This window comes from Mus caroli, chromosome 4 (genome assembly GCF_900094665.2).
Source record: "Mus caroli chromosome 4, CAROLI_EIJ_v1.1, whole genome shotgun sequence".
Classification (NCBI taxonomy): Eukaryota; Metazoa; Chordata; class Mammalia; order Rodentia; family Muridae; genus Mus; species Mus caroli.
The window spans coordinates 98,761,054-98,788,180 of record NC_034573.1 but is presented as its reverse complement, the minus strand read 5'-3'; the positions used below and the strand labels follow the sequence as shown (position 1 = coordinate 98,788,180).

The following is a 27,127-nucleotide window of genomic DNA, read 5'->3' as shown; positions in this document are numbered from 1 at the left end:
TCTTGTAGTTACAAGTCTTGCCAGCAGAGGGCGGTGGTGTCTAACAAGCTCCCAGCAGCTCTGTCCTCCTGTCCACAGATCCTTTACTACCAGACCTTGGATTCCTTGCAGAAACTTCTGAATGCCCTCTTTATTGAAGACCCCACTCCTGCTGGGCTGAAGAGCATCCTGGAGGTGCAGGGGCGGGGGGGGGGGAGGGGCGGCAAGCGGGGAAAGGGAAAAGGAAGTAGGAAAATAGCTTCATACAAGTGGGAGGTGGGCTCTGAAGGAGTGGCGTCATCCTGAGCCAGAGCCCTGCTTCCATGTTGTATTTTACGCTGTGTTATTTAGTTTTGGTGACGCTGAGGGTTGGACCCAAACCCTTGTACCTGCGAGGCAAGCACTCTACCTCTGAGCCACAGCAGAGGCCTGTTCCCGATTTCCTTGTTTATCTGTATACATCATCGCACTGAATTGCCTAGTACTGCCTTGAACTTTTGATCTTCTTGTCTCAGCTTCCTGAGTCACTGTCTGCAATTCCCCTACAGCCACTGCTCTTGCCCTACCCCTTTCTCCATCCATATCCCTGTCTCTTCTCTCTTCATTGACCCTGCCCCTTCCTTTGCTCTGAGTCCCCTTCTCAGCTCAAACCCCATCTGTCATTGATCCTCAGGAGGAGAACGAGGACTGTGGCAAATTGCCTTCTTTCTTCTTCTGGAAGCTTCTTGCAGATTACTGGCTTACCCACGGACAGCAGGGGCTGGCAGACAATGGTAGCAGAATCTCTCCCTTGTCCCCACAGCCCCTAGGGCCCTGGATGAACTCTGGGAAGGCCCACGAGCGGGCTCGGGCTGTGAACAGCAACGTCTCTGTGTTGAACCACACACTTGTGACCCTGCCATTCTTAGTGAGTGTTCCTGAGTGTGACCCTGCCATTCTTAGTGGGTGTTCGGGGGTGGGGGCATTCCGGTGACTTCTCAGTTGATCTTCTGCAGCTGGGCAGGTCTTCTTGCCCTGCACAATGTAGCCTCAGACTCCCTCCCTGTGATTGGGACACTCACAGATATCCTCGGGGTTCCCAACACTGGGTCTTCTGCTGGGGAGGCTCCTTCTTCGAATCGGGGATCCTGATGAAGAGATCGGACGGGAGGCTCTGGATGGCATCACCATCCTCTACACCATCCTGGATCTCCAGAAACGTATGCCCAAGTCAGGTCCCTAGCCACTGCACAACTAGGGAGGGGAGCATGGTGGTACGGATGGGCAGTTGAAGGCAGGCAGAATGGGTCAGATGGGGATTGGGAGCTGATGGGAAACTCCTATCTCCATGGAACCAGGAGCAGAGGTACAAACTAGCCATTGTTTTTCATGTTTGTTTGTTTTTAAGATCTGGCCCCTGACTTTTAATCCTCCTGACTTAGCTTCTCAGGTACTGGGACTACAGGCATGTACTGTCCTGCGTAGACAACAACTCTATCACGACAGAAGCTGTCCTTCAGTTGGCTAAGCTTTCCCATATTGTTCCAACCTTGATTTCTCCTTCTAATGTACCATGTGCACCTAGGCATGATGGCCCTGATGTCTTCTTCCTTTGTCTGTCTTTCCTACTAGACTGTAATGCCATGAGGGTAAGGCAGGATTCTCTGTTCTTTCTGAGTCTAGCCATGGGCTGGCATATGGTCTTATTCAGTGAATATGCATAGGACCTCATGAAGACAAGGTCCTACAGTAGAGTCTGGAGCCTGTAGGTGAAAGCACAGTCCGAGGTTAGGTTTCAGGGAGCTCATGTGATGGTATGAGCCTACGGTTCCCAGGCTGCCTTCAACCTCCTGCCGTTCTTTCTCCTTAGTCCCGATTCTATATCAACCAGGAAACCTCGGCTGGTTTCCTAGTTTCTCCTGACTCCGAAGGCAGAGTGGCCTGCATGTCACACCTGGCTTTGGCTCTCGACTTTCCCAGCTTGAGTGACCTCTTCTGTATATTTCTCTAGATTTCCTCATCTGTTACAGGATTATGGTTGGCTGCTTTTTGAAATATTAAATGGTATTCTTCATACGAGTTCATGGGAAGAGATCAGCTCAGGGTCCCATGTCATAGGTGCTTGTCGAATAGAACTCTCCTCTCTTCGTGTCCCCCACTTTCTGGGATATGTCTGGGGTCCCTGCTCTTTCTCATTGCTAGCATGTGGGACAATGCTTCCTAAGAGATTTCTCCACTGGCCTGGAGGCATGCATGTCTTTTAAACAGGTGGATGAAAAGTAGGCTACAGTATGTCTTTTTTGGGGGGTGGGGGAGCGGGCTATTTGAGACAGGGTTTCTCTGTGTAGCCCTCAGTAGACCAGGCTGGCCTCAGAAGTCCACCTGCCTCTGCCTCCCAAATGCTGGGATTATAGGGTTAAAGGTGTGTGCCACCACTGCCCGGCTCTTTTTGTTTTTTTTTTTTGTTTTTGTTTTTTTTTTTAATGTATATAAATACACTGTAGCTGTCTTCAGACACACCAGAAGAGGTCCCATTACATTTGGTTGTGAGCCACCATTTGGGTGCTGGGAATTGAACTCAGGACCTCTGGAAGAATAGTTACTGCTCTGAACTGCTGAGCTATCTCTCTAGCTTCGGTAGGCTACAATGTTGATTAGCCCTAGGACAGGGAGAGTATAGTCCAAATCGAGGCTGCCAATGGTGGCTGGAGATGTGGGACACCCAGATTAATTGAATCCACATTTGGCGGACACGGAGTCATTTTTAATGTTTTTGAGTATGATTTGTCCTGCTGCTATTCAGGTTGAGCTGAGTGCCTTGTACTTCTTGGGAAAGCCCCAGGCCACAGTGACGCTGGAGGAGGAGGGCATTAGCTTGGGATGGCCATCTGTGGAAAGTGAAGGGCTGTGACTGGAGCTGGCTCTGCCTGTTCACAGAGGGCCAATTCCCTTCCTGCCACCGGAGCATGCTCTGTGCGCTCGCTCGTACTGCCTCTGTGTGCTCGCACTGACTCGGTGAGCCTTTCTCGGGCTCAGGCTTTGTGTAGGCCCAGGCAGGACCCAGGCCTGACTCCCTGGGCATAGTCCTTAAAAGTATTTCTTTCTACAGATGACCCAGAGGCCCTCCTCTGTACCAGGCCCTGCTCTAGATCTGGGGACACAGCTTTGAAAAGCTCCTCCCTTCGGCTTACCTTCTCGTTGCCAAGAAACAGACAATAGGCAAAAACAAACAAGAAAAGCACTGAGGAAGTCAGATGCTAAGCTCTGAGGGGACGGGCAGACATTTTCACATGCTCTTGCCAATGCCAGGCCTGATGGCACATGCCGGCAATCCCAGCCCTGAATGGGAAGTGTGAGGCCGTGCTGGACAAGAGGCCCTGTCTCTAAAAACAAATATACGGGCTAGATATGGTAGTACACACCCTTAGCCTGAGCGGAGGGTGGAGGCAGAAGGCTCAGGAGTTCAAGCCATCCTCCGCTGCACAGGGAGTTTGAGGCCAGCCTGGGTCATGTGATCCTCTGTGTATAAACAAAAGCAAACAAAAGCAACAATAAAAATTCGGACTCCAATACAATAACATCTCAACCCCCAAATTGTATTGCAAAGCTATGGACGTTTAGTGGTTACAGTGCTGCCCAGACTGTGCCAGGACCTGGGTTCCATCCCAGGACTGAAAGTGAGGAGGCAGGAGGGGGCTCACCTTTAATCCCAGCACTCTGAAGGAAGAGGCAGGTGGTTCTCTGTGAGTTCGATGTCAGCCTGGCCTACAGAATGAATTTCAGACCAGTCAGGGCTATATAGTGAGAACCTGTTGTTTAAAAACGGGGGGCGGGGGCGGAGGGGTGGGGGAGGAATAAAAGCTTTTGCAGACCAAAATAGCAATAACAAAATGAGACAGATAATGCCTCGGGCTGAAGCAGCAGGAACCCTCACGCTGCTGGTGGAAACAGGACTGGGAAATTGTCTCATATATTTTGGGAGGGTGAGCCTGCGCCTACTGTGAGCTAGTGGGTTCTCTCTGGCAGAAGCATCGATAGATTTACCAGGAGACATGCTATGTGTTCACAGCAGCAGTGTTCAGCGGGCTGGAAGCAGCCGGAGGCGTGTGCCAAGTAAGGCAGGCAGGCACACCGCAGGCCCTCTCAGCACGGAAAGCTGCGCCACGCGGCGAATGAATGAGGGCTAGCGGCGGTGCTGCAGGGTGGAACCAAACCCAGGGTAATGTCATGTGAGTCCATGAATGAAAGTCCAAAAGCGACCTCTACCTAGAGCTTCAGAAACCAGGGTGGAGGCTGCCCTGGGTGCCGAGAGGGGTCAGAGGAGAGGTTTCCGGAGCGCTGTGTTTGTCTTGTGTCTTGACGTGGGTACCAGCTATCTGCATCTGTTCACTGTGTGGAATGGACCGTGCTAGGGAAGTGGGCTTAACGCACAGTTCAAAGCAACCTCTGGTCAGGGTTCCTCAGAAGGTTCCTTCTCCCTCAGGGACCAAGAACAAGGAAGACACCAACAAGAAGGAGCTGTATGAGAACAACAAGCGCTTCCTGGGGCCTTACAACCCTGTCAGCCCGTGCCAGAACATTCTGCGCGTCATCGCGGTGACTGCCAGCAGTTCCCGCTCCCAGGCCACGAGGGGAGGGAACTGGGGTTGCTACTAGGAAGGACACCTTCTCCAGCTACATCGCCTTCCTGGGTGCCCCATCAGCTAGGGTCTAGCCCAGTGCTTCTCAACCTATGGGTCTCGACCCCTCTGTGGGAGTCATCTATATCCTGCATATCAGATATTTACATTACAAGTCATAACAGTAGCAAAATTGCAGTTATGAAGTAGCGAAGAACCAATTTTATGGCTGCAGGGTGTGTGTGTGTGTGGGGGGGTGTCACCACAACAGGAGGGACTGTATTAAAGGGTCGCAGCATTGGGAAGGCTGAGAACCGCTGGTCTAACCCATGACTGTTCTCCCAGGCACATGCCAGTTCTGGGTGCAGGGACCACAGATGCCCTGCTTGCTTTCCTCCTCTTCCTCCTCCTCCTCCTCTTCCTCCTTCCCCTTTTCCTCCTTCTCTTCCTCCTCTTCCTACTCCTCCTCTTCCAAAAGCTTGTCTCAGCTCCCTGGGCTCCCATAATCTTCAGCCTCCCAAGCAGCTGTGGCTACAGGAGCTCCTTGGTGCCTGGCTGTCCCTCTGAGGTCCTCCCCAGTGGCTCTAATATTCACACCTTAGAGAACATGTGTGGTGGTCGGCTAGACCTTCTCCGTGAGTTAGGTATAGTCTGTGCCTCTATATATGTCTTGGGGGAATCTGCCCTACATGACAGCATCAATACCTCTGCATCTATGTTTCAGGAATTTGGAGACTTCCTGGGGCCTCAGCAGGTAAGGGACCTGCTGCTAGCAGCCTTGGAAGGCCTGAAAGGCATCTCTGAGACCCAGGGCAAGGACTCCGGCGAGATGATGCAGCTGGCTTCTGAGGTCATGCTCAGCTCCGTGCTGGAGTGGTACCGCCACAGGGCGCTGGAGGTGGTAAGGCCTCTTGGAGGCAGAGGCTGGGATGTCACCAGGCCTGGGAGAGAGCCACATCCCCAGAAGCCTACTTATCCTGGGATAGCCTTCCTGCCTGTGGGTGGGGCTGGAATTGAGCAGTGGGCTAGGAAGGAGTATGTACCACCCCGAGAGAACCCAGATGGTTGGTAGGAGTGGGGAGGTCACTCCCAGGGGAGCAGCAGGCCCCTGGTGCCTCTTCCTTCCCACTTCCCTCCAGCATTGAGCCTCCTCTCCCCTGTCTTGTTGATCCCCTCTGGTTACTCTACCGTAAGTCCTTCTCCCATCTACCCATGCGCCTCATGCCTCTTTCTGCTTTTCCAATGGGCCTTCCTGCAACTTGCTCACGGCTGTCTCCAGATCCCAGAAATCATGCAGGGCATCTACATGCAACTGACCCACATCCAGGAGCCTCGGGCGCGTGAGGTGGCTCTGTTGCCCATCTCCTTCCTGGCCAGCTCCTTCATGACTGAGGTTGTGGTGGCTCTGCTCATGTGTCCCCTCCCCCTGGACAGGTACCAAGCAAGGAGACTCCCATCGTATACACCTCAAAGGGTTGACACTCTTCCTACCCAGAGAACCCCTGTTCTCCCCTGCCCCTTCTACAGTCTGTAGTACTTATGACAGCCAGTAGCCACTTTCTCAGCACCGCTGGATCTGTACTGAATATCCAGAGTCACTCATTCCCAACTCAGCCCTGTCCTACAGATGTGGAAATGAGGCTTGGGAGACGCTTCATGGCCCCCATACCCACTGAGGCATTGCTAGAGCGAGGATCTAGGCTCAGGTCCAACTGACTCCAAAACCTGGAATACTTTAATGGTAGCTGCTGGTGTTGGGTAGCTCATATACCCTCTCTGGGAGGTGCATGCTGGGATGGAGAGGAGGCTGGGCAGATGATAAGTGACATGTCTTTCTCTCTTTAGCCTGTTGGACACAGCCTTTCAGCCCAGCCTTTCTGTAAATAAATGAAACAGAGAAGTGACCACTTAGGATGGTTGTTTCTGAGTAACTGTGGTATCATAGGCAAAAACTGTGCAAGAGGGGTGTGTGCTAATGGGAGCGACAGGCCAGTCAGAACCAAGAGTGGGCACACTGAGGACCCACTATAGAGCCTAAAAAGTTAGTCATTATAGCTGTACTGCCCACCAGGGGGAGCCTCTTCTCTCTCTCTCTCTCTCTCCCTCCTCTCCCACTCTCCTTCCTATGTGTGTGTGGGGTGGGGTGGGGAAGAGGGAGAGAGGGTGAGGTGTGCTCATTATGTAGCTCAGGCTGGCCACAAACTCATAGCAATACTCCTGCCTCCTTCTTTCAGGTACTGGAATTACAATAGGGCATTTTCTCCCCTTCCTCCTCTTCTTCTTCCTCCCCCTCCTCCCCTTCTTCCCCCTCCTCTTCTTTTTCTTTCTCAGTGCTGGGCATCACACCCATGCTGAGCCTTGCAGTCTAAGTGCCCTATCACTGAGCCATATAGCCCCAGGGGACTGCTTTTATACTCCACTAACAGTCACTAGATTCCCAGGGCTTGATGCCCTGCCTTGACTTGATGCCCCTTTGTGGGTCTGAGAGCCAGGGCCCCCTTCCCTTTTATTCCCTACATGCCTCACTTTCTTCTGCCGGTCTCAGTCCTGGGTCTGGAAGCTAGCTTCCCAGGAAAGGAGGAAGCTCAGGGGAATCACAAGGACCAGAATCTCCTACAGGAGCCTTGTTTTCCGCATCACTTCAGAGACTAGCCCAGCTACAAGGGTCACAGTCCCTGGGAAGCTGCACGCGGTAGCTGACCCATTGGTTCTTACAGTTAATTGATAGTTCCTCATAATCCAGATGTGATGTACCAAGCAGCCATAAACATGACCGTTTTTTTTTTAACCATAAGCAACGTTGCCTAGCAACATAGTTGAAATACTATCTTTATTGGGTTTCCAGGGAAACAGAGCTGGGAAGTGAGTGGAAGGTTCAAATGCTCCTGCATTCAGGCAAAAGGTTTTATTAACTCTTTAGCTCACTGTCAGCTGCCCACAGCAGGAATCTCTCCTGGTGCTGCTTGCTTCTCCTGTGTGGATAGCTTCCTGTAAAGGGCCAGGAGTTGCAATTCCTGGGAGTCTGTGATAAGGGCAAGACTCCAAAGGGCTCTGTGGCTTCAACTCTGGCATCCAGCTTTAGAGTCGTTGGATGCAGCCACATCTTGCAGCTCGTTAGTAGTAGTAGCAGCATCTTGGACTGATAGTTTTTACCTCCCAGAGCCTCCATTCTGCCTCTGTAAAATGGGAATAATGTTCTCTAGAGAAGGTGGTGACTTTAAGCATTTCTAAGTGTCTGCGTCCGTATCCTCAGTGATTTGCTTAGTGCAGGCCTGGTGTGTGATGTCCGCTCTAATGAGTATTTGCTGCAGTAATACAGGAGAACAAGGTACCTGGTCTGAGACCTGGAAATAATATTTTCAATCACTGTCAACTTCCTGCCTCGTGGAGAGTGTTTTCGGGATCATTCCTTGTGGGCATGCTCACGAATATCACATCATTGGCACTGCACCCCAACCCTGAAACCATTTGGTATCAGGTGACCCCCGCCCTAGGCAACGCTATCCTCTTTCCTCCTTAGCAACGGAGCAGAGATGTGGAGGCAGCTGATACTTCGGAAGCCCAGCTGTGACGTCAGAGACCTGCTGGATCTGCTCCTGACTAGCCTGAAGGAGAAGCCTGTAACCAAGAAGGGTCGAGCCTCCATTGTGCCCCTAGCGGTGAGAACCGGACACCCTGCCTTCCTTCCCTTTCACCCCACTCAGCACACCTGCTTGCTTGTAGGGCCCCGGTCTGCCAGAGGGGGAAGGAGCCATGCTTTTCTAGGCTGGATTAGAGAACCAGCCTCAGTCTTTTATTGCTCTGAGAGACTGAGAAGCACTGGGAGGATGGACTGGATCAAGCCACTGGCCTCCCCTCCCCTCCTAGGCAGCCAGTGGCCTGTGTGAGCTCCTGTCCGTCAACAGCTGTGTGGGCCGGGTGAGGCGCATCTACCCTCAGCTGCTCCTGGCCCTGCTCATTCAGGTCCATTATCACATTGGCCTCAACCTCCCCAGCCGTGTGACTCCTCGAAAGGATTCCAAAGATGACACGCAGCCTCCTCTCTTCATACCTGTACGGTAGGCCCCATCATCTCTAAACCCTCAAAGGACCCTCAAACATCTCATGTATAGACATTAATTCTAGAACCAGAAGAGGATCTAGAACTAAATAGGATCCCCTGTAGCCCAGGCTGGCCCCAAGATTGCCCAGAGGCTAAGGATGACCTTGAACTTGGGATCCTCCTGTCTCCATCTCCCAGACACTGGGATGATAGGCACGCACCCTATGGATCAAACCTAGGGCTCTGTTCATTTTGGATACGCATTCTCTTCACGGAGCTATCCTACCCCCTTCCCCCACCCCCCACCCCCGACACCAGAAACACATGTTATAGAAGCCACACTATGCTTCCGTGACTGGTTCTCGACCCCTTTTCTGTATCCCATCACCCTGCTCAAATGGTGTGAAGGAATCCGTCGTCTGAGGACCTTTACCCCCTACTGCCCCCAGAAGACATGCTTGTTGTATTGTGTGTGTATCCAGGCCCACCAATGTTCTTAATTACTCATCGGAATATAATGTATGCACACCGGGAGAAAAGGGACATGAAAATTAACTAACTGTCCCTTTCCTGACTTTACCCCAGATACCTTCCCAGAAGACAAGCAGATTTTTTTTAATGCCCATTCAGGGGTAGTTAGTGTAGATGAGCCACAAGGGTTTATATCCTTTTACACAAGTGCTAGCCTATGACACAGGTGCACATTCGCTCCTAACATGTATGAAGTCTTAGAGACCTCCATACCTACAGCTGCCGAGCATCCTTACGTACAGAAACCCAGCTACTGGAATGTGTGCAGCCCTCTTCCTGATGCGAGCACCACTCTTGCTGTTTGCAATTGCAGACGACACTGACATGTGCTTGCTCGTGTGGCCGAGTGTAATTGTATGTGTAGGGCGGACTCCTGGGGGAGGGGGAGCACCAGCAGGCTTCTGCAGGGCAATACCAAAACGGTGCAGAACAGCAGGATGGAAAACATTCTTGACCAGTATGATGAAAACGTAAACACAGGGCCAGTGAGCTGCTCTGCAGATAAAGGTGCTACTGCCAAACCAGAGTTTCAGCCTCATGACCCACATGGTGCTCCTACCAGAACAGAACTGCTGCTTCTTACAAGTTCTCTGACCTCTGAATGCATGCTGTGGCACGCATCCACATGTGCACACACATACAGAGAGAGAGAGAGAGAGAGAGAGAGAGAGAGAGAGAGAGAGAGAGAGAGGAGANAGAGAGGCAGAGAGAGACAGAGAAATTAAATAAAATGTAATAATTCCTGTCCCATTTGCTAGTGTGCAAGAGGAAACTGTCACCAGTGGTCATGGCCTGTTCCAGTGCTTACATCCCCACATCTGTTCTAGGGCAGTGCATTGCAGAACATTTCTATCTTTGCTAATCTGTGTTGCAAAAGATGAATTTGTTTGTTTGTTTTGAGACAAAGTCTAAAAGAAGTCATGATTCTCCTACCTCACATCCTGAGTGCTGGGGTGGCAGAGCTCTACTACCATACCTGATGTGCTGCATGCTGGTGTTTGTGTGTGTGTGCATGTGTGTGCACCTGTACATGTGTGTGTGTGTGCATGTGTGTGCACCTGTGCATGTGTGTGTGTGCATGTGTGTGTGTGTGTGTGTGGATGTGTGTGCATGTCTGTGTGCATGTGTATGTGCATGTGTGTGTGCATATGTGTGTGCATGTGTGTGCACCTGTGCATGTGTGTGTGCATGTGTGGGTGTATGTGTGTACATGTGTGTGTGTATGTCTGTGTACATGTGTGTGTGCATGTGTGTGTGCATGCGTGTGCACCTGTGCATGTGTGTGCACCTGTGCATGTGTGTGTGCATGTGTGCATGTGTGTGCATGTGTGTGTGCACCTGTGCATGTGTGTGTGTGTGTGTGTGTGTGTGCATGTGTATGTGTGTGTCTATGCTGGAGTTTTAGTTTTCATTTCTCTCATTTGAATAGAGCCGATATTTAAATGGCATTTGTACTCCCATTTATGTGAGCAAGTTGCCCTTGCCCTTTGTCCATTCATATAGGACTGTTGGGGATTATTTTTTTAGTAATTTATTTTTTAATTAATTTTTTCATTTCTCCTATTAATTTGTGAAAACTCATTGTATTAAGAAAACCATCTCTGTTTATATTAAATTGGTCACTTAACCTGTGATCTTTCTTTCCTTTTCTTTTGTCATTCAAAAAGTTAAAATGTTTTGCATGGTGGGCTCATCAGTTTCCCTTTCTTGTCCCTCTGTGTATCGAACTCACAGAAGCATATTTAGAAGGGCAAAGGACAAGCTGCGTGCAGCTGGAGGCCTTATATGGAGATCTATCTATCTATCTATCTATCTATCTATCTATCTATCTATCTATTATTTATGCTCTGGTTTTGGTATCTAACTTCTTGGCAGGTCTTTTCCTGCCCTCTAAGAGCTGGGTGGCTGACTTCCACCTAACTCTTGTGAGAACTAAAGCCTGACACTCCACTAGAGAGACACCCACCATCTATGTGCCTGATTTCAGCTGCCCACACCCGCTGTGCTCCCAGGGCTGTTAGGTTCCTGGGAAACTGAGCAAGACTGGAAGAGGTGCTGCAGCCACAGGAGGAGGAGGACAGAGGGAAACCTCCTGTCCTTGGAGTGGGGAAGGTCATGACCTCCAAGAGAGAGGTTTTATCTCAGCTAAGACACAGGGCCACTGAAGGAAGCCAGAGTGCCTACCTACCCGACCCATAGCCATGGTGACAGTCCACCCTCCCCACAGCACTGGACAGCACACCCTCCCCACAGACCAGGGATAGCTCTCCTATCCATAGTCCAATGCCAGCTTACCCTTTCTACAGCACAGGACATCCCACCCAACCTACAGCATGGTATTGACTCACCCATGATCCAGTTATAGCCCATCTTACCATAGCATGGGAACAGCACACCCTACCCTCAACACAGCCACCACCTGCGAGGTAGCAAAAGCAGAGGAGTCAAATGCCAGGCTGATGGGACCAAAGAGCCCCAAGATGGTACATGGGTGTAGAGTAGTGGCCCCAAAGATGCATCCACCTGGAACCTGTGACTGACCTGATTTGGAAGATCAGTCTTTAAGGTTGGAGTTACTCTAAGGAGGTGAACTTGCATTAACTAGGTGGGTCCCAAATTCCATGCCAAGGTCCTTGTGAGAGAGATGCTTGGATATAGACAGTGGGCAGTTTGGGAGAAGAGAGAAGATGTGGTTCTTCTCCAAGCAAGGAAACTGGTGCATGAAGCAAAGGGCCTTCTCTTAGAATCAAGGGAGCACAGGCCCTGTGTATTTGAAAGTACTCCATCACATGCCCTGCCTTTGACATCTTGAGACAGGGTCTCACTTTGTCGTTCTGGCTGTCTTTGACTTTGGTTCTTCTGCCTCTCCTTCCTGAGTGCTGGCTTTAAATTTGTCTTGAATCCCCAAAACTAGCAACCCCCAGCGCCATGGGAGTTATATCTACAAGGCAGCAGGAACTCTTCAAGTCAATGTCTTGGTTTCTGGGGAGTGATTCCATCCATTCTCTATTAACAGTTTATAATCACAGTTACGAGCCTCTGGTGATGTTTTGGTCAATGAAAGGCTGCGTCTATTGGTGGTGTGTTTAACACTCTAGCTGGTGGTGGGACCTGGGAGACTGGAGCTGAAAAATGAGGTGGACTAAAATCTCATGAAATAGCCAGCTTTATTCAGAGCATCAGACAGTTTCTACTCTGAAGGTTAAGAAAGATTCACATAAGTAAAGTACTTGTGAGTTCAAGTTATATGCAATCACAAGGGCAAGCGGCACGTTTCCCACAGAGGCTTTATCCAGGACAATTTAAACATTTACTTAATTTAAACATCAGCAACCAATAATGAGCAGTCTGAAGTAAACTCACTCCAATCTTCTATACACATGGGAAGAGCATGAAAACACACTCCAAGAATAATTCTGTGTTCTGAAGAAACGGAGGTCACAGGACTCCTGAGCACTTGACATTCTCCTCCCTCAGACCATGCGCCAATACCAGTGGTTCCCCTAAGACTGAAGAAGAGCCCATGTGTTGCAGGCAGCACCATATATTCTAGAATGAGCACACACCACGGTGCTCACACAAGGCTACCACCTCTAGAAGCCTTTCTCAGATTGTAGTCCATTAGTGTATGGCCCGTGGCTTCCCACCTAAAGCGACAATAGGCTGGGTTAGACATCCAGTTGGTTTTTAACAGGCAGCAGCAACTTCAAGGCTCCCGGAGCTCACTTGGAACCTCTGTACTCTGCTGGGTTGCCTGGGTGTGACAACTTCCCAGGGTCTTCTACTAGGCATCCAGGTGGGAGGCATATGTGAAGGGTCCTGAGGCAGAGGGACTCAGGCATTGGCAGGAGACTGAGTGCCCAGGAGGGCAGACAGGACTATCTCATAGGCTGCTAAGACAGTCATGGCTTATTGGGGAGTGGAGAAGGGGAGAGGCAAGACATAGGATGCCCAGGAAGCTTGGTCGGCCAGTTAGCTCCTCCAATAAGCAAGTCCTCGGAAAGGGAGGGTGGAAGTGGATTTTGCTTCTGTTTCTTTTCCTGTTCTGAGAGCAATGTGTTCCTTGTAAGGAGTCATCCTCTGTGGACTCAGTGCCCACTGATAACAGCAGTGTGGTGGAGGGGAGCTCATGGGGATCGATGGTGGCATTGGCAAGAGGGGCCAAGCAGGAGGCACACCGTGGACAGCAGACTTTACTCCCCTGTCTTGGCAGCTGGATGGTGAAAGTGGTGAAGACCCTGCTGCTGAAAATGGGCTGTTCTTACGAGTCCGCGTTTCTGGAGGAGCAGGGCGGTTGGGAACTCATGGGCCAGGCAGAGAGCCACTACCGGGGAGTGTCCCTGCTGGCAAGGTGAGGTGCGGCACCTCAGTGGAGTAGGGTGGGGCAGCCTGGGTTAGGGAGATCTCCAAATAGGCCCAGGCTTGCATCTATGAGCTCTGGCTTTCTTCCTCTTATCTCTTCTCTGTAGCTTGGTGAATACTCTTGTCTCAGTAGGGGGACACCACCAGTGTGAAAAATGACATCCACTCTTGGGAGGCAAACTTGGTTGTAGTGTTTCCTTGAGTTCACAGATGCCTGAAATGATGTAGTTAGCTCCTCTTTTTGGCCTGGTGAGATGGCTCAGTGGGTAGACACTTGCTGTCAAGGCTGCCAACCTTAGAGTTCGGTTCCCTGGACCCACGTGATGGAAGGCAAAACCCAACTCTGGCTAGTGCCCTCTGACCTCCACATGGACACTGTGGTATGCACACCCACTCACGTACACATGCACGCCCACTCACACGAGTGACTGAGCTGGTATGAAAGGCTTGGGGGGGGGGTGTCACAGCAGGGTTTGCAGTGTCACCGTCAGACCTCCAGTGACCAGCTTTGTTGGACTGGGACCTGAGAGTCTGTTCCTCTCTAGGGCCATGGTTCACTACTCCTGCCAGGAGCTGTGTCGCATCCTCTACCTGCTCATCCCGCTCTTGGAGAGAGGTGACGAGAGGCACAAGATCACAGCCACCGCCTTCTTTGTGGAGGTACATCCTGGGCCCTGAGCGCGGTGAGGGTTAGTCAGGGCCTTGAGCCACCGCACGCTCATTTCTCCCGGGAGACAGCACTTGGCGGTCTCCAAAGCCTTTCCAGGGCCGCCATTTCTCTTCAATAGGAAGGCTCTGTCGGTCTGTCTCCCGGGTCTCCTCCTTTCCACCCTTGCATCCCACTCTTCCAGTCTCCCCCCAAACCCCAGGCACCCATTAACCTCTGCTGAGTACCACCATGTGTCAGGCCCCAGAGGTACAAATCTGAACTCGACTCCACCCTGGCCTTGAGGCGCTCTCAGTATGGCAGGGAAGACAGAGAACGTCTGGTTATAATGTGGGGTGCCAAAGTCCGACTTGCAGTAAGCCGAGTGAAAATCATGGAGACTTAGAGACTGGAGGGAGGGCCCTCAAGGGGAGTGCTGTGAGGGGAACGCGACATAATCAGAGTTAGTGTGGCAGGAAGTGCTGGACAGGTTCAGGAGGCCAGGCAGGAGTTGGGAAGGCAACACGCACAGGAATGGCCACCATTTGTGTTTATTGAGGACTTACTATCCTCCTGCTTGCTCTTAGAGCTTTCCACTAATTGACTCATTACCTCCTCCCTGCATTTTATCCTTTCTCCAATTTCATAACTTAGATGCCAGTCCATGGCTCAATTCATGGCCTCATGACTGAGGCCCAGTCTCTTCCCAAAGGTCCAAATGACAGATCCAGGGTTCAAATCCACACTCTTCCATGCCTCTCTCTCTTCCTTCATTTATTGTGGTCAAATCCAGTCCAGCATGGACTACATACAGAGTGAGACCTTGTCTCAAAAACTAACTTAGTTACCAATGCTGTGTGGAAGATGTGGCTCCCTGGGAGAGGGCTTGTTTGGCACATGTGAAGCCCTGGGTCTGATTTCCAAAACTGTAAGTATAAGAGATAGTAGAAGCTATTTTTCTGTGTCTCAGGCCTAGTTCACAGCTTGGTGTACAGCAGGCCTGTGTAGCTTATGTGGACACACAGAAGCCAGCACTGGTGTGAGGCTAGCATTGATGGGGTCCTTCCTCCCTGCCCTCTCCTCTGATTAGCTGGTGATTCTACCCACCTCACTGGCTTCTCTTTTCCCCAGTACTCCCATCTCCTAGACATGGCTCTCCATTGGTGGCAGTGGTTGTCAGCCAGGGAGATAGAGAGGTAGCAAGAAGCAAATCCTATTGGCTGCAGAAGGAAGGGAGGATGTGAGGCAGTGAATGGGTGCTGATGGTGGCACTACCCCCGACCTCATGCAATGGAGACACAGAAGAGGAGCAGTCCTCAGAAGGGGAGAAGCCAAACTCTGTGTTGAATTTGACTTGTCTAACAAACACACGTTCCACCCCAAGGCTTAGGCTGAGTGACGGCTCATAGAGAATTGGCTGTGCGTTTTCATCCTATAGGAAGTCCGTAGATGTCTACAGGGATGGGAAGGCAGACTGAGCACTGGGCTTCCTAATTGCTACCTCAGGGATATGCCCAGGGTTCCTGGGACTCAGGGAAGAGTGTTGAACCTGGAGCTGAGTTTTGAAAAGAGCCATGCAAGGTGTGGGAGTGAGAGAAGACATGGCTGCCCTAGCGTAAACGGGTCCTGCTAGCTCAGGAGGGATGAACTGGCCCGGTCATTGAGGAACGGTGGAAGATAGTGGGTTTGAGTAGATATGTGGTCAGCAGGGTGTACAAAGACTGAGGGAGGCCAGAGGGGCAGGTGGGGCCAGGAGCCAGGTGAGGGGGAGATGAGAGCGAGCGAGCGAGAGAGAGAGGCAGGCCTCGGACTCCTGAGGAGACAGTGGGCCATGCACCAATCAGCTCAGTAGTCAATGCTGTCTGCTCTCTCAGCTGTTCCGCATGGAGCAGGTACGTCGCATCCCTGAGGAATACTCCCTGGGGCGGATGGTGGAAGGCCTGAGCCACCGTGACCCCATCATGAATGTGCTGTCCATTCGGGGCCTGGTCATCCTGGCACGCAAGTCTGAGAAGGTGAGTGAGTGGAGGGTTGAAGAAGCTCTTCCTGGGCTGGAAAGAGGCAGGGTTCCGCTGTTAGAGTGCCTCAGATGCTGGTAACTGGAATCCGAGCCTATATCTGCCTACCCTCAGTGGTCCCATCTATAAAATAGATTTGCCATCACAATCCTATGTATTGTATTGTTTTTTCAACATTTCCTGATCTAGATTTTGCACAGTGTCCCTACAGGCAATGCATAGAATGGCGGGAGTTACTCTTCCCTTACACATTGGGAGACAAAAGTCTGGAAGGGCGGTTTAAGTTTAGCGTTGTAGAAGCTGCCCATTTTCCTCTACTAGGTACCCCTGCAGCTGGGGCGAAGGGTAACATGGACTCAGATGGCTAACTTGTGACATAGGGTATCATCCACCGGGTCCAGTGGAGGGGATAAGCCTCCAGCGACCCAGCTGGAGGGAATCGGGGAGACCCAAGAAGGCTTCGGGGAACAACCAGAGGTTGAGGGAGGGAGTTCAGATCAGATAGCAAGGTACAGGAGGCTAGCTCTCCTATCTGCTGGCCCAGGCAGGCAGAACACGCTCCTCTGTGCTTCTGTCCCACAGATGGCCAAGGTGCAGAGCCTGCTGCCGTCCATGGTGAAGAGCCTGAAGAACATGGATGGGATGCTAGTGGTGGAGGCTGTCCATGACCTCAAGAGAATCTTCAAGGGGCAGGGCAAGAAGCTAACGGACAGCTCAGTCTATGTGGAGATGCTACAGATCTTGCTGCCCCACTTTACTGACGTAAGGCATCGGGAGTGGGGACGGGAGGGTCAGTCATTACCTTGGTTGCAGTATTGCCCCATCTACCTCACCACAAATGGGGCCTGGGTAGAGCTAGCTCAGACTAGAGGAAAGGACACCTCAATCCGGCTGCTTCTCCAGGACGGAGCTCCTTGGTGATGTTTTCCCAGAGAAGGTGGACTTCTAGCCACTGGGTAGCCTAATGGTGAGCACCTAACTTAGACTTAGTGGGGAGGGAGCTAGCCCAGGTCAGCCCTACCAGGTGGCCTGGGCTCTCCTCTGTCTTTGTGTCAAGAAGGTCCTATGACTGAGAGAAAGGAAGGCTGTGGTACTTCCTCCTGGATGAGGGGGACCCCACCCCACTGGAGCCTCCTGTTTGTCTCAGGCAAGAGAAGTGGTGCAGGCTTCCTGCATTAACGTATACGGGAAAGTGGTGAAGAAGCTCCGGACACCCCGCACCCAAGCCATGGAGGAGCAGCTGACCAGCACGCTGATGCCCCTGCTCTTCATCATACAGGAGGGCAATGCCAAAGTGGGCCAGGTGAGAGCAGTGCCCCACTGTCAGACCCTGAAGGGTCACCTCCTTTATAGGACCAAGCCAGGATCAAGGGCAGTTTGTGGGAAGCTGTTATTTATGTCCATCCGCATGTGCATTCTAGAGGCATCTTGGACAAACCCCCCTTCAAATAGCTAACTTCACCCGTAGCTTTCTTTTCTTCATTTACTATGCATGTATGTATGTATGTGTGTATATATGTGTATATATGTATGTATGTATGTATGTATTTACAATACTTAGCTAGGCTTCGTGCATGTAAGACCAGCACTACCACTGAGCTCCTGTTTGCACCTTTCAAACAGGAATTGGTTTTCCAAAACCCAATTAAAGAAATTGTGTGTGTGTGTGTGTGTGTGTGTGTGTGTGTGTAGTAGGAGTAGGAGTAGTTTTCTCTTTCTAGAGTTAAACAGGCTCAGGGGCCTGAACTCAGGTTGCCAGGGTTGAGTGGTAAGCGTCTTTACCCACTGAGCCCCTAAATCCAGTTTTAAAAGCATTTTCCTCAGGACGTCCGCTGACCTGGAATTCTACCCTGCTGGTAATTTCTTCCTGTTGGTCTGCAGAAATGTGTGAAGACCCTGGTCTGCTGCTCTTCCTTCATGAACTGGGAGTTGCCAAAAAAGGCTTACAGCCAGAAACCCTGGGACAACCAGCAACTGACAGTGACCAAAATTTGCAAATATCTTGTGAGTGCTTCCTCTGTATTCACTGACTCTATGAGGGTTTGGAGTCCTTGCTTCACACTCTGACTGGCGGTTCTACAAGCTGTTGGGTCTTGAGCATCTGTCTCCATCTCTCACTTCTCGTCTAGATTCCCTGTCCTCTGAATCACTACATAACTCCAATGGCTACCAAGCTGCTGAAGATCTCTCTCTCTCTCTCTCTCTCTCTCTCTCTCTCTCTCTCTCTCTCTCTCCATCTATCATCTATCCATCCATCTATTATCTATCTATCCATCTATCTATCTATCTATCTATCTATCTATCTATCTATCTATCTATCTATCTATCTATCTATCCATCTATCATCTATCCATCCATCTATTATCTATCTATCTATCCATCCATCTATTATCTATCTATCTATCTATCTATCTATCTATCTATCTATCTATCTATCATCTATTTTAACTCTCTCTGTACTTCCTCCAAGCCCTGTGTGTGTGTGTGTGTGTGTGTGTGTGTAGGTAGGTAGGGACTGAATCCGTGACCTCATGCATGCTAGGCAGGTGCTCTATCACTGAGTTACAGCTCCAGCCTAGCTGTACTGCATCTTCTGCCTAAAGTGTCTCCCCTTTCTTTTCCTTTTTAAAACATTTTATTTTATTTTTGAGACAAGGTTTCTCTGTAGCCCTGGCTGTCCTGGAACTCCCTCTGTAGACCAAGCTAATCTCAAACTGACAAAGATCTACCTGCTTCTGCCTCCCAAGTGCTGGGATTAAAGGTGTGCACCGCCAATGCCTGGCTTTTTTAAAACTTTGAGATATGGTCTTACTATGTATTTCAACCTGGCCTGGAACTCACTATGTAGCCCAGGCTGGCCTTGAATTCACAGTGATTCTTCTGTCTCATTGTCCTGAGTGCTGGTATTATAGTTATATGCCATCATGCCTGACTTCTGGCTCCCTTTTCTGCACTAGAAATTCCCATGCAGTGTTCTAGTGACAGGAGTCTTATCAGGATGTCCACAGGGTGGGGACTCTGGGGGAGGGGGCTGGGGGTGCTGGAAATGCTGAGTGCTTTCTCTGACCCTGGAGATTTGCAGTGGCCCCAGAATGGCTTGGGAAGTGCTCTGTGCTGAGGACCAGCGTTTGTGGTCATTGAACTCTATATTGCTCAGTGATCTCTAAATAGCTAAGCAGGAAGTAAGCCATGTACACTGTGAAGGTGTCACTGTGTGGGTCATAGAGCATCTGGGGGAGGGGTGCTGTCTATTCCCACTCTCCCTTCCCTGTTGTCATGGACATGGGAAATTACAGGAGGAGACCAGTTTAGGAAGCAGTTCTGATGGCCTTGGCCCCTGTGGAGGAAAGAGGAGGGGAACAGGAAGGGGAAGATAAGGGAGGGGAAGGGAAGGGAGGGCAGAGTGCAGGCAGCAGATGATAATGTGGAGCTATGATAGGGTTGCAGGGAGTTCTCAGACAATCCTCTACTGATTTTATTTCAACCTAGAGCCAGAGACCAGGGCTCAGGTCATTTTCTGTTTTGTCGTTGAGATGGGGGTCTCAACTCTGATTGTACAGGCAGACCTTGAACTCTTCAGAATTGCGTGATTCTCTTTCTTAGCTTTCTAGACAGCTGGGGCCACAGGCATGGACCCTTGCATGGCTGGGGTTAGTTAGATCTTTATACTTCAAGATCCATCTGTAACTGGGTCCCGGGCATGACAAAAAGGGACATGACCTTGGCCCAGGCAGTTTTCAGCCCCCAGCTGCATTCATAGCCTGGGAATGAAGCCTTCCCATCTAAAATGAGACCTGGGTGGCTACCAACCCAACATGAATGTAACCAGCACCCACTGTCTACCCTCACTTTACAGAGGGAACAGGAAGTGCCAAAGAACTGTTCGCTAAGACCATTAATTCATATACCTGCACTGGCTGGTCACCTTACAAAGACCTCCGTGACATGGAAGTAGAGTGTCTTGGGAGCCAGGAAAATCACACCTCATCAAAGGCAGGGACAGAGAGTGAAGGCTTACCAATATGGATCCCTCTTGCCACAAGAAAAGCTAGAAACCTATATATTTTTAACAAGATATTAACACTCAATTAAGCTTTTTAATTGGGTTTTCGAGACAGCTGATAGCTCAACTGGTAAAACACTGGTTTTGCAAACCCAAGGGCCTGAGTTCAAGCTCCCAGACCCCATGTAACAACAGACAAACACACAAACAACAGCAGCAGCTGCCTGGTGTGGTGATACACACTTGTACTCTTAGCACTGGGGAGGCAGAGACAGGAAGATAAACAGCTTAGCTTACCTGGCAAGCTCTGAGCCAATGAGAGACTTTTTCTCCCAAAACCTACAGGGAGAGCACCCAGAGGACAGCAGCAGCAGAGGCCATCCTCAGGCCTCCTTGGACATGCACTGTGCACTGGCAGGCCTGACTTTTTTTTTGCTCTCTTTTCTGTAATAGAATTTCCCAAGCAGTATTCCTAATGACACAAGTACCCCAGTACATGTCTGTGCACAGCCCCTCTCCCCTTACATACTTTCACCCTTACACACGAACACAAAATAAAGTTCTGGGTTAAGATGGGTGTAACCCTTGCACTTGAGAGGCTGAGTCAGGAGGACTGCTATGAGTTTCTAGCCACCTTGTGCTATAGAATGAGACTCTGTCAGAAAAAAAAAAAACTATATAAAAAAAAGAGTCTACAGAGCAGTGTTAGGCACTGCTCTGTAGACTCTTTGGGTTGTGACTATCAGTTTGTGACCTCTATGGCTGTACCCTATGGAATCCCACTTTCTTCTTTGCTTGCCTGGCCATCAACAGCTCTGTTCACAAGAAAGTTAACTTCTCAGGCTCAGTATGGCTGCTCAATTAGATTATCAGCCTACTAGGCATGAGACTCTCGGCTCAACCCTTAGCAACGTATAAGCCCAGCTTGGTGGTGTGTGTATGGTATTGCATACAGTAAGCCAGCTTGGGCTACATGAAACTCTGTCTCAAAAAAAATTAATACAAGGAAGTTAACTTCTAGTTGTAGCTGTAAGAAGGAACCAGTGACTTACAGTTAATCAATTAAGTAATCAACTACAGTTCTCTCATTTATGTATCTAACACAGTAGTTCTCAACTCCCCTAATGCTGTGACCCTTTAATACAGTTCCTCATGTTGTGGTGACACCAACCATAGAATTATTTTCATTGCTACTTCATTACTGTAATTATGCTACTGTTATGAATCATAATGTAAATATATGTGTTTTCCAATGGTCTTAGATGACCCCTGGGAAAGGGTCACTTGATCTCCAAAGGGTCAATGACCTACAGGTTGAGAACAGTTGATCTAGCAGTTTCTGGCCACCAGTCCTAATACAAGCTGTGAGGACTCTGAGCTGAGTGAGAGTTTCCACTATCTTGGAAGAGCTCCGTATACGACAGAGAAAAGGGGTGTAAACGCTTCCAAGCTAAGGTTCCAGGCTCCATGGCTGAGGACACTTCCAAGCTAAGGTACCAGGCACCATGGCTGAGAACATTTCCAAGCTAAGGTTCCAGGCACCATGGCTGAGAACATTTCCAAGCTAAGGTTCCAGGCACCATGGCTGAGGATGGGCAAGATGCTACAAAAGCTTGGATGAGTATTCCCTGAGGGTCATGGAAGGCTTCAGTGGGAGGTGACATCTGAACTGAGGCAGTTTATCAGGTGGAGAGGGGAGGGAGGGTGCTCTAAACAATAGCCATCCCTGTACAGGGCATAGAGCAGACTGGGGCAGGCCATGTCCTTGCATCATTGAGTGTGACAGTGGAGGCAGAGAAGGGGAGACTCGGTAAGACTGTGAAGGCTTTGCCTGCCACAGCTGGGAGTTCAGACCTCAGTCTTGGCCTGCAGAGGTTGTCAACAGGGAAGTAAGCAGCTTAGTTTTCTTTTGTTCCCAGGATCCTCTTAGCTGAACGACTGCTCCTAGTTCTATGCACCAGATCCACTCTGGAGATCTGTCAGGTTCTCTTTTACAAAGCATGCTTTGTCGTGCCAGTCATGTTTCAGTATTGGCATCCTAGCTCCCAGTGTCAGAGGATGCCTCACCTGGCTTTTAAGACTCCTCAGTCCTCCAGCTTACCCCTCATTGTTCTGCAGCTCCAACCTTTCATCCTGGCCAGTCCAGTTTTCCTTTGCCTGCAGTTTCCCCATGACATCTCTGGTGGGGAATCTGTACTGTGGGTCTTTTCCTCCATTTCACCAGGGAGATGGGTTGATAGGAGACCTGAGATGGCATGCCATTAGAAGTGATGGTTGTGGTTAGATCAAAAGATAAAGTCTGGCCCCTGTGGGCCTTCTGGGCAAAGATCTGGGCAGTGGGGATGCTTAGGAGTCGGGGTCTATACAGTGCTTACAGGCGGAAGAGTTGCCCAAAGCTCTGTGGTAGTGGGCCCAGCACATTGGGGTTTTCTCTTTGCTTTAGGTGAGCTCTCACCGAGACAACGTCTTCACTTTCCTCAACCAGAGCCTGGAGTATGCCAAGAATTCACGGGCCTCCCTCCGGAAGTCCTCTGTCATCTTCATAGGTAATCTGTTCTGGCATAACAAATCCTGTTACCAAGCCTCTCTGCCTGCGCTCCTGTCGGACTTTCCCATAATTCAAATATCTGGGGGAAAGATCAATTACAGATTCTCTTTGCTCAGGATTTTTCATAAAACCCTTCTGATGGCATCTGGGGCTGCTTCTCCCACCCCATGCTACTACACTCATTACATTATAATTTCATTCTCCCCTGTCCAAATAATCACTGTCTCTTCACCAGAGTCAGAGAGGCCTGGAGGGGGTGATGTCTGTAATACGATAATTCTTTTATTATATGTTTTAAATTCATTTGCTCTTTCTCAAATTCCACCCACCTATCTACTCATCCATCCATCCATCCATCCATCCATCCACCCACTACTCCATCTTCCCACCACAAAATCCACTTTCCCATCCTTTTATTTACCTGCCCACCCCTGTCCATCATCTACCCATTTATCTATCCATCTACTCATCCATCCATCTATCCACTCATTTTATCTACCTGTCTACCCCTCTGTTCATTATCTATCTATCTATCTATCTATCTATCTATCTATCTATCTATCTATCCATCCACCCATTTGTCTACTTACCGACCCATTTGTTTGTACACCCCTCCCCATCCATCCACGCTCCCACCATCCCTTCATTGGTTTGTTGAGCTGATGGAGTGGGTTGGAGTGGGATGTAGAGGAGTGTGTGTGTGTGGGGGGAACCTGCTAACATGACCAATGCTGGGACAGAGGAGCAAAGCCTAGGACACATGGCGTATCTCCGAACTACGGGGCTCGTCAGAAGCAGCTCCTCATATGCTGATTTCTTTCAGTTTTGTTCCAAGCCAACTACTTTTAAAAACATTAATGTTTAACACCTAATGTCAAGGCCTGTGCCCACTTCTGCCTACAGTCAACTTCTGGAACAATGTAGAGTTTCTCCTTTATGACACAGATCTCTTGTGAGGCTCAGAAGAACATTGCAAACACTTTGTCTAGAAAATGCATATATACATAACTTTTGTGTATAAATTTAGAATCCTCAGAAACTTTCCCTCCTCTCCATCTTCCAAAATGGATACCAAATTTAGAAAATTATCAACTTGTGGAGAATAGATGCACAATCGGGCCTGGAGATGCCACTTAGTTACAGAACACATGCTTGGCATACATTAAACCCTGAGGTCAATCCTCAGACCCCAATATATGAAAATATGTGATTCCTAAATCAAAAGCAAAGTAAAAACCAGTGTATACGGACCCAGTGTATATAGACCCAGTGCATACAGACCCAGTGTTAAAGGGCCAGTGTATACAGACCTAGTTTTTACAGGCCCACTGTACACAGACCCTGTGCATATAGACAGGAAACTCATGGAGACTCTAGGCAGGCACTAGGCTCAGCCTGGATCAGGGTCAGAGAGGACTTCATGGAGAGCCACTTTCTGAAGGGAATATACAAAGCTAAATGGGAATTCCCCAGGAAAACAGAGGAATTAAGACTCAGTGGGAGGAGCAGAGAATACCCCAGACCCAGATACCATCAGAGGCAGGTACACAGAATGAGGACAGCAGGAGTTGAAGATGTCCTGTGGCTGATGCAGTAGCATACCTGGAGTCTCAGACCCTAGAGGTCCCTAGCATCTGGGCCTGGCACGTGCACAAGGCTGGCAGCTCAGATGCTCTGGGAAAGCTGGGGAGGGAGGCAGGACTTTTCCATGTCACAGACAAGGAGGCTAAGGCCCAGGCTAGGGTGACACTAACAGTCGGCTGCATCCTGGATCTGTGTTCTCCTTGCTTACTCCTGCCTGCTGGACCAAGACCTTTCTGGGCCTCCCGTTGAGAGTCCTGATGAAGCCTGCCTTTCAGGCCCTCATTTACGGGGCTGGAAGACGGCAGGCAGAGTCTCTGAGGTCATCTGGTCCAAGGGTGGGAGGAGCAGGTACCAAGGTGCCTTCACCTCTTGGATTATCCAGGGTCCCTGGTCCCCTGCATGGAGAACATGATGACGGAAGAGCGGCTGAATGAAGTGAAAGCTAGTAAGTCATCCTGGGATGGGGGATGCTGAGGGAGTGGGGGCATGTGAGAACCACAGTGGGTAACAGGAAAAGAGATTTGCTGTGTGTCAGGGCAAGGGTCTTCAGCTCACATCTGCTGTGCTAAGGCTTATCTACAGTGAGTGTAATGTTAACTACTATGGGGGTGACGTCACTCAGAGGCAAAATGCACAGCACCCTGGGGAGCTCGTAACTTCATTAAGCAAATGAGGCTCAAAATCAAGGGCCAAAACCACTTAGTGCAGAGTGTGTGGTTTAAATGCTTAAGAGGGCACACTTTCACTTTGCAACTGAGATCGCTGATAGGAGGTAGGCTGGGGAAATGTAGGCAGGCTTCCTACAGGAGGTGGAATTTTCATACAGGCTTTGAAAGATGTGACAATCTGAAGGGCTGGGAAGATGCTGCAGATGGGTGTCTAAGCCAAGGCTAGGAGGTGGGAAGAAGGGATGAGTTCTGAACTCTTCCTAGGGAGGGCCTTTGTCTAAACAATTGCTTTCTCTTCCTCCAACCCAGCTCTGGAGATCTTGAGACACGACCCAGAAGCCTCCGTGTGTATCTGCGCTGCCCAGGCCCAGGATCAAATTATGGCCAGTTGCTGGCGGAACTCTTGGCCACTGCTGTATGGAGATTCATGGGTGTGTGACCCATCCAGTATGCACCGATGGAGCCCCAGCTGTGAGAACCTGCCCACCTCCCACCAACGGCGCTCCTGGATCATGCAGGCATTGGCCTCCTGGAAGATGTCTCTGAAGCAGTGACATAAGCCCCAGCCGGGTCCCTGTAAACACTGTGTGGTCAACCTTTCCATCCAGATGGCTTCCTCACGAGAGATCCTCCAGCCCCTGTGAAGCCCCTGTGGAGCCCCTGTGGAGCCCCTGTGGAGGCCCTGTGGAGCCCTCACTCTGACAAGTCTGAGAAAAGAGCATGGCCCCCTTGTGCTGATTCACTTCACATTTACAGATGTGTGCGGGCTGTTTTGTTCACTTTGTATAATGGGAGACTGAGGCTCAGAGTAGTTAAGTGCGTTGACCAAAGCCACTCAGGGGGTCACCTGGACATCTCAGTTTTCCCTTCCCTGGTGATAAGAGCAGAAGGGTGGTGATTTGGGTGGCTCTTGGGGAAAGGGAAAGAGTGAGGCGACTTCCCACCTATGATGTCATGCACATTCGGGAACCATGGTCGCCGAGTCTCACCCTTGACTGGTCATCCTGTTTGCCTAACATTAATGCAAAAATATCCAGGACATATTTGGTGTTGCCACCTGACAGTGTCAATGTTACTAACACCTGTTGGGTAAAGACCGGTGTCAGGTACACTGTTAAATGCCTTACAGGACATTACAGGCAGGACAGCCCCCATATCCAAATGGTTCTCGGGTTGACATTTTTCAGAGATGAGCTCAGCAGGGAGGCATGGGGACTGTGGCATCCAGAGGTTGTGTGTGTCAGCTGGAAAGACTTGGCAGAGAAGAGACTTCTCAAGGAGATTTGGAAAGATGACCACATTTGGTCATCTGTGGGTGGAAAGCAGGGTACATGGGACCCTCTCCAAAGTCCCAGTGAGAGGGAACCTGGAAAAAGAGGAGAGATGCAAGGGCCAAGTCCTAAGGCCATGGAGACTGCTGAGGAGGTAGGGTCAGTGGGGAGGCATGGTGGGGTGCTGAGAAGAGAGATATATGAGCAGATGTCAACTTCAGAAAACTCTTTGTGGGATGTAGGGACCCCGGGGCAAGGCTGGTGGGGCGATAGATCAATGCAGCTGTACTGAACAAGAGCCTGTTACTATTCAGTAGTGATGAATGTGTCAATAATCACAGCCCAAAGATTCTACTTGTGGGCATACATCTCTCGGAGTAATTTCCCCACGGGCCTATGGGCGTATCTGTGAAGACCTCTGCTGTAGTATTATCCATGAGGTGAGCAGACAGGCGGGGCACCCATCCTTGTAGGGTAAGCCACATGGAGTTTCACATGTAGTTATAGGTTGTAGGGGTGTATGGGGACCTCAAACCTTGGGCTGTGTGAAAAAAAAGTATTTGTATGCACAAAAGTTTTGTTTTGTTTGAAATAGGGTCTTGCTATATAGTCTAGACTGGTCTTGAACTTGTGGTTCTCCTATTAAACCTTCTAAGTGCTAGGATTACAGACAAATATCATGTGGCCTGGTTACGAAGTCATCTTTTGAGAACATTTATAGAAAAGACATAAAAACATCAGGGTTGGAGAGTGGAGATGAAGAGTTCAGATACAAAAGGGAGTTTACCTAACTACGCCCCAAAGCGAGGAGACTGGAGGCCAGGCAAACTCTGCAGTGGATGGGTGGGGCTGGGCGAGAGGGAAAGCGCGGAGTCAG

The 27,127-nt window shown here is 50.0% G+C and overlaps 1 protein-coding gene across 4 annotated transcripts in view; it reads left to right on the top strand.

Annotated features, from left to right (window-relative positions):
• The window catches only part of Mroh7 (maestro heat like repeat family member 7), a 44,777-nt gene extending 19,039 nt beyond the window's left edge, over positions 1–25,738 (top strand). For all 4 annotated transcript variants that reach the window (XM_021161064.2, XM_021161065.2, XM_021161066.2 and 1 more), the window contains 17 exons: positions 79–174; positions 782–886; positions 1,043–1,178; positions 4,442–4,554; positions 5,302–5,478; positions 5,857–6,011; positions 8,098–8,236; positions 8,445–8,635; positions 13,364–13,501; positions 14,058–14,172; positions 16,033–16,173; positions 16,759–16,938; positions 17,324–17,479; positions 18,058–18,180; positions 22,623–22,725; positions 24,694–24,756; positions 25,289–25,738. In XM_021161064.2, coding sequence (XP_021016723.1) covers positions 79–174; positions 782–886; positions 1,043–1,178; positions 4,442–4,554; positions 5,302–5,478; positions 5,857–6,011; positions 8,098–8,236; positions 8,445–8,635; positions 13,364–13,501; positions 14,058–14,172; positions 16,033–16,173; positions 16,759–16,938; positions 17,324–17,479; positions 18,058–18,180; positions 22,623–22,725; positions 24,694–24,756; positions 25,289–25,533 — 2,376 coding nt within the window. In that variant the 3' untranslated portion in view covers positions 25,534–25,738. The remainder of the gene's footprint in view (positions 1–78; positions 175–781; positions 887–1,042; positions 1,179–4,441; positions 4,555–5,301; positions 5,479–5,856; positions 6,012–8,097; positions 8,237–8,444; positions 8,636–13,363; positions 13,502–14,057; positions 14,173–16,032; positions 16,174–16,758; positions 16,939–17,323; positions 17,480–18,057; positions 18,181–22,622; positions 22,726–24,693; positions 24,757–25,288) is intronic.
• Positions 25,739–27,127: the final 1,389 nt, after the last annotated feature.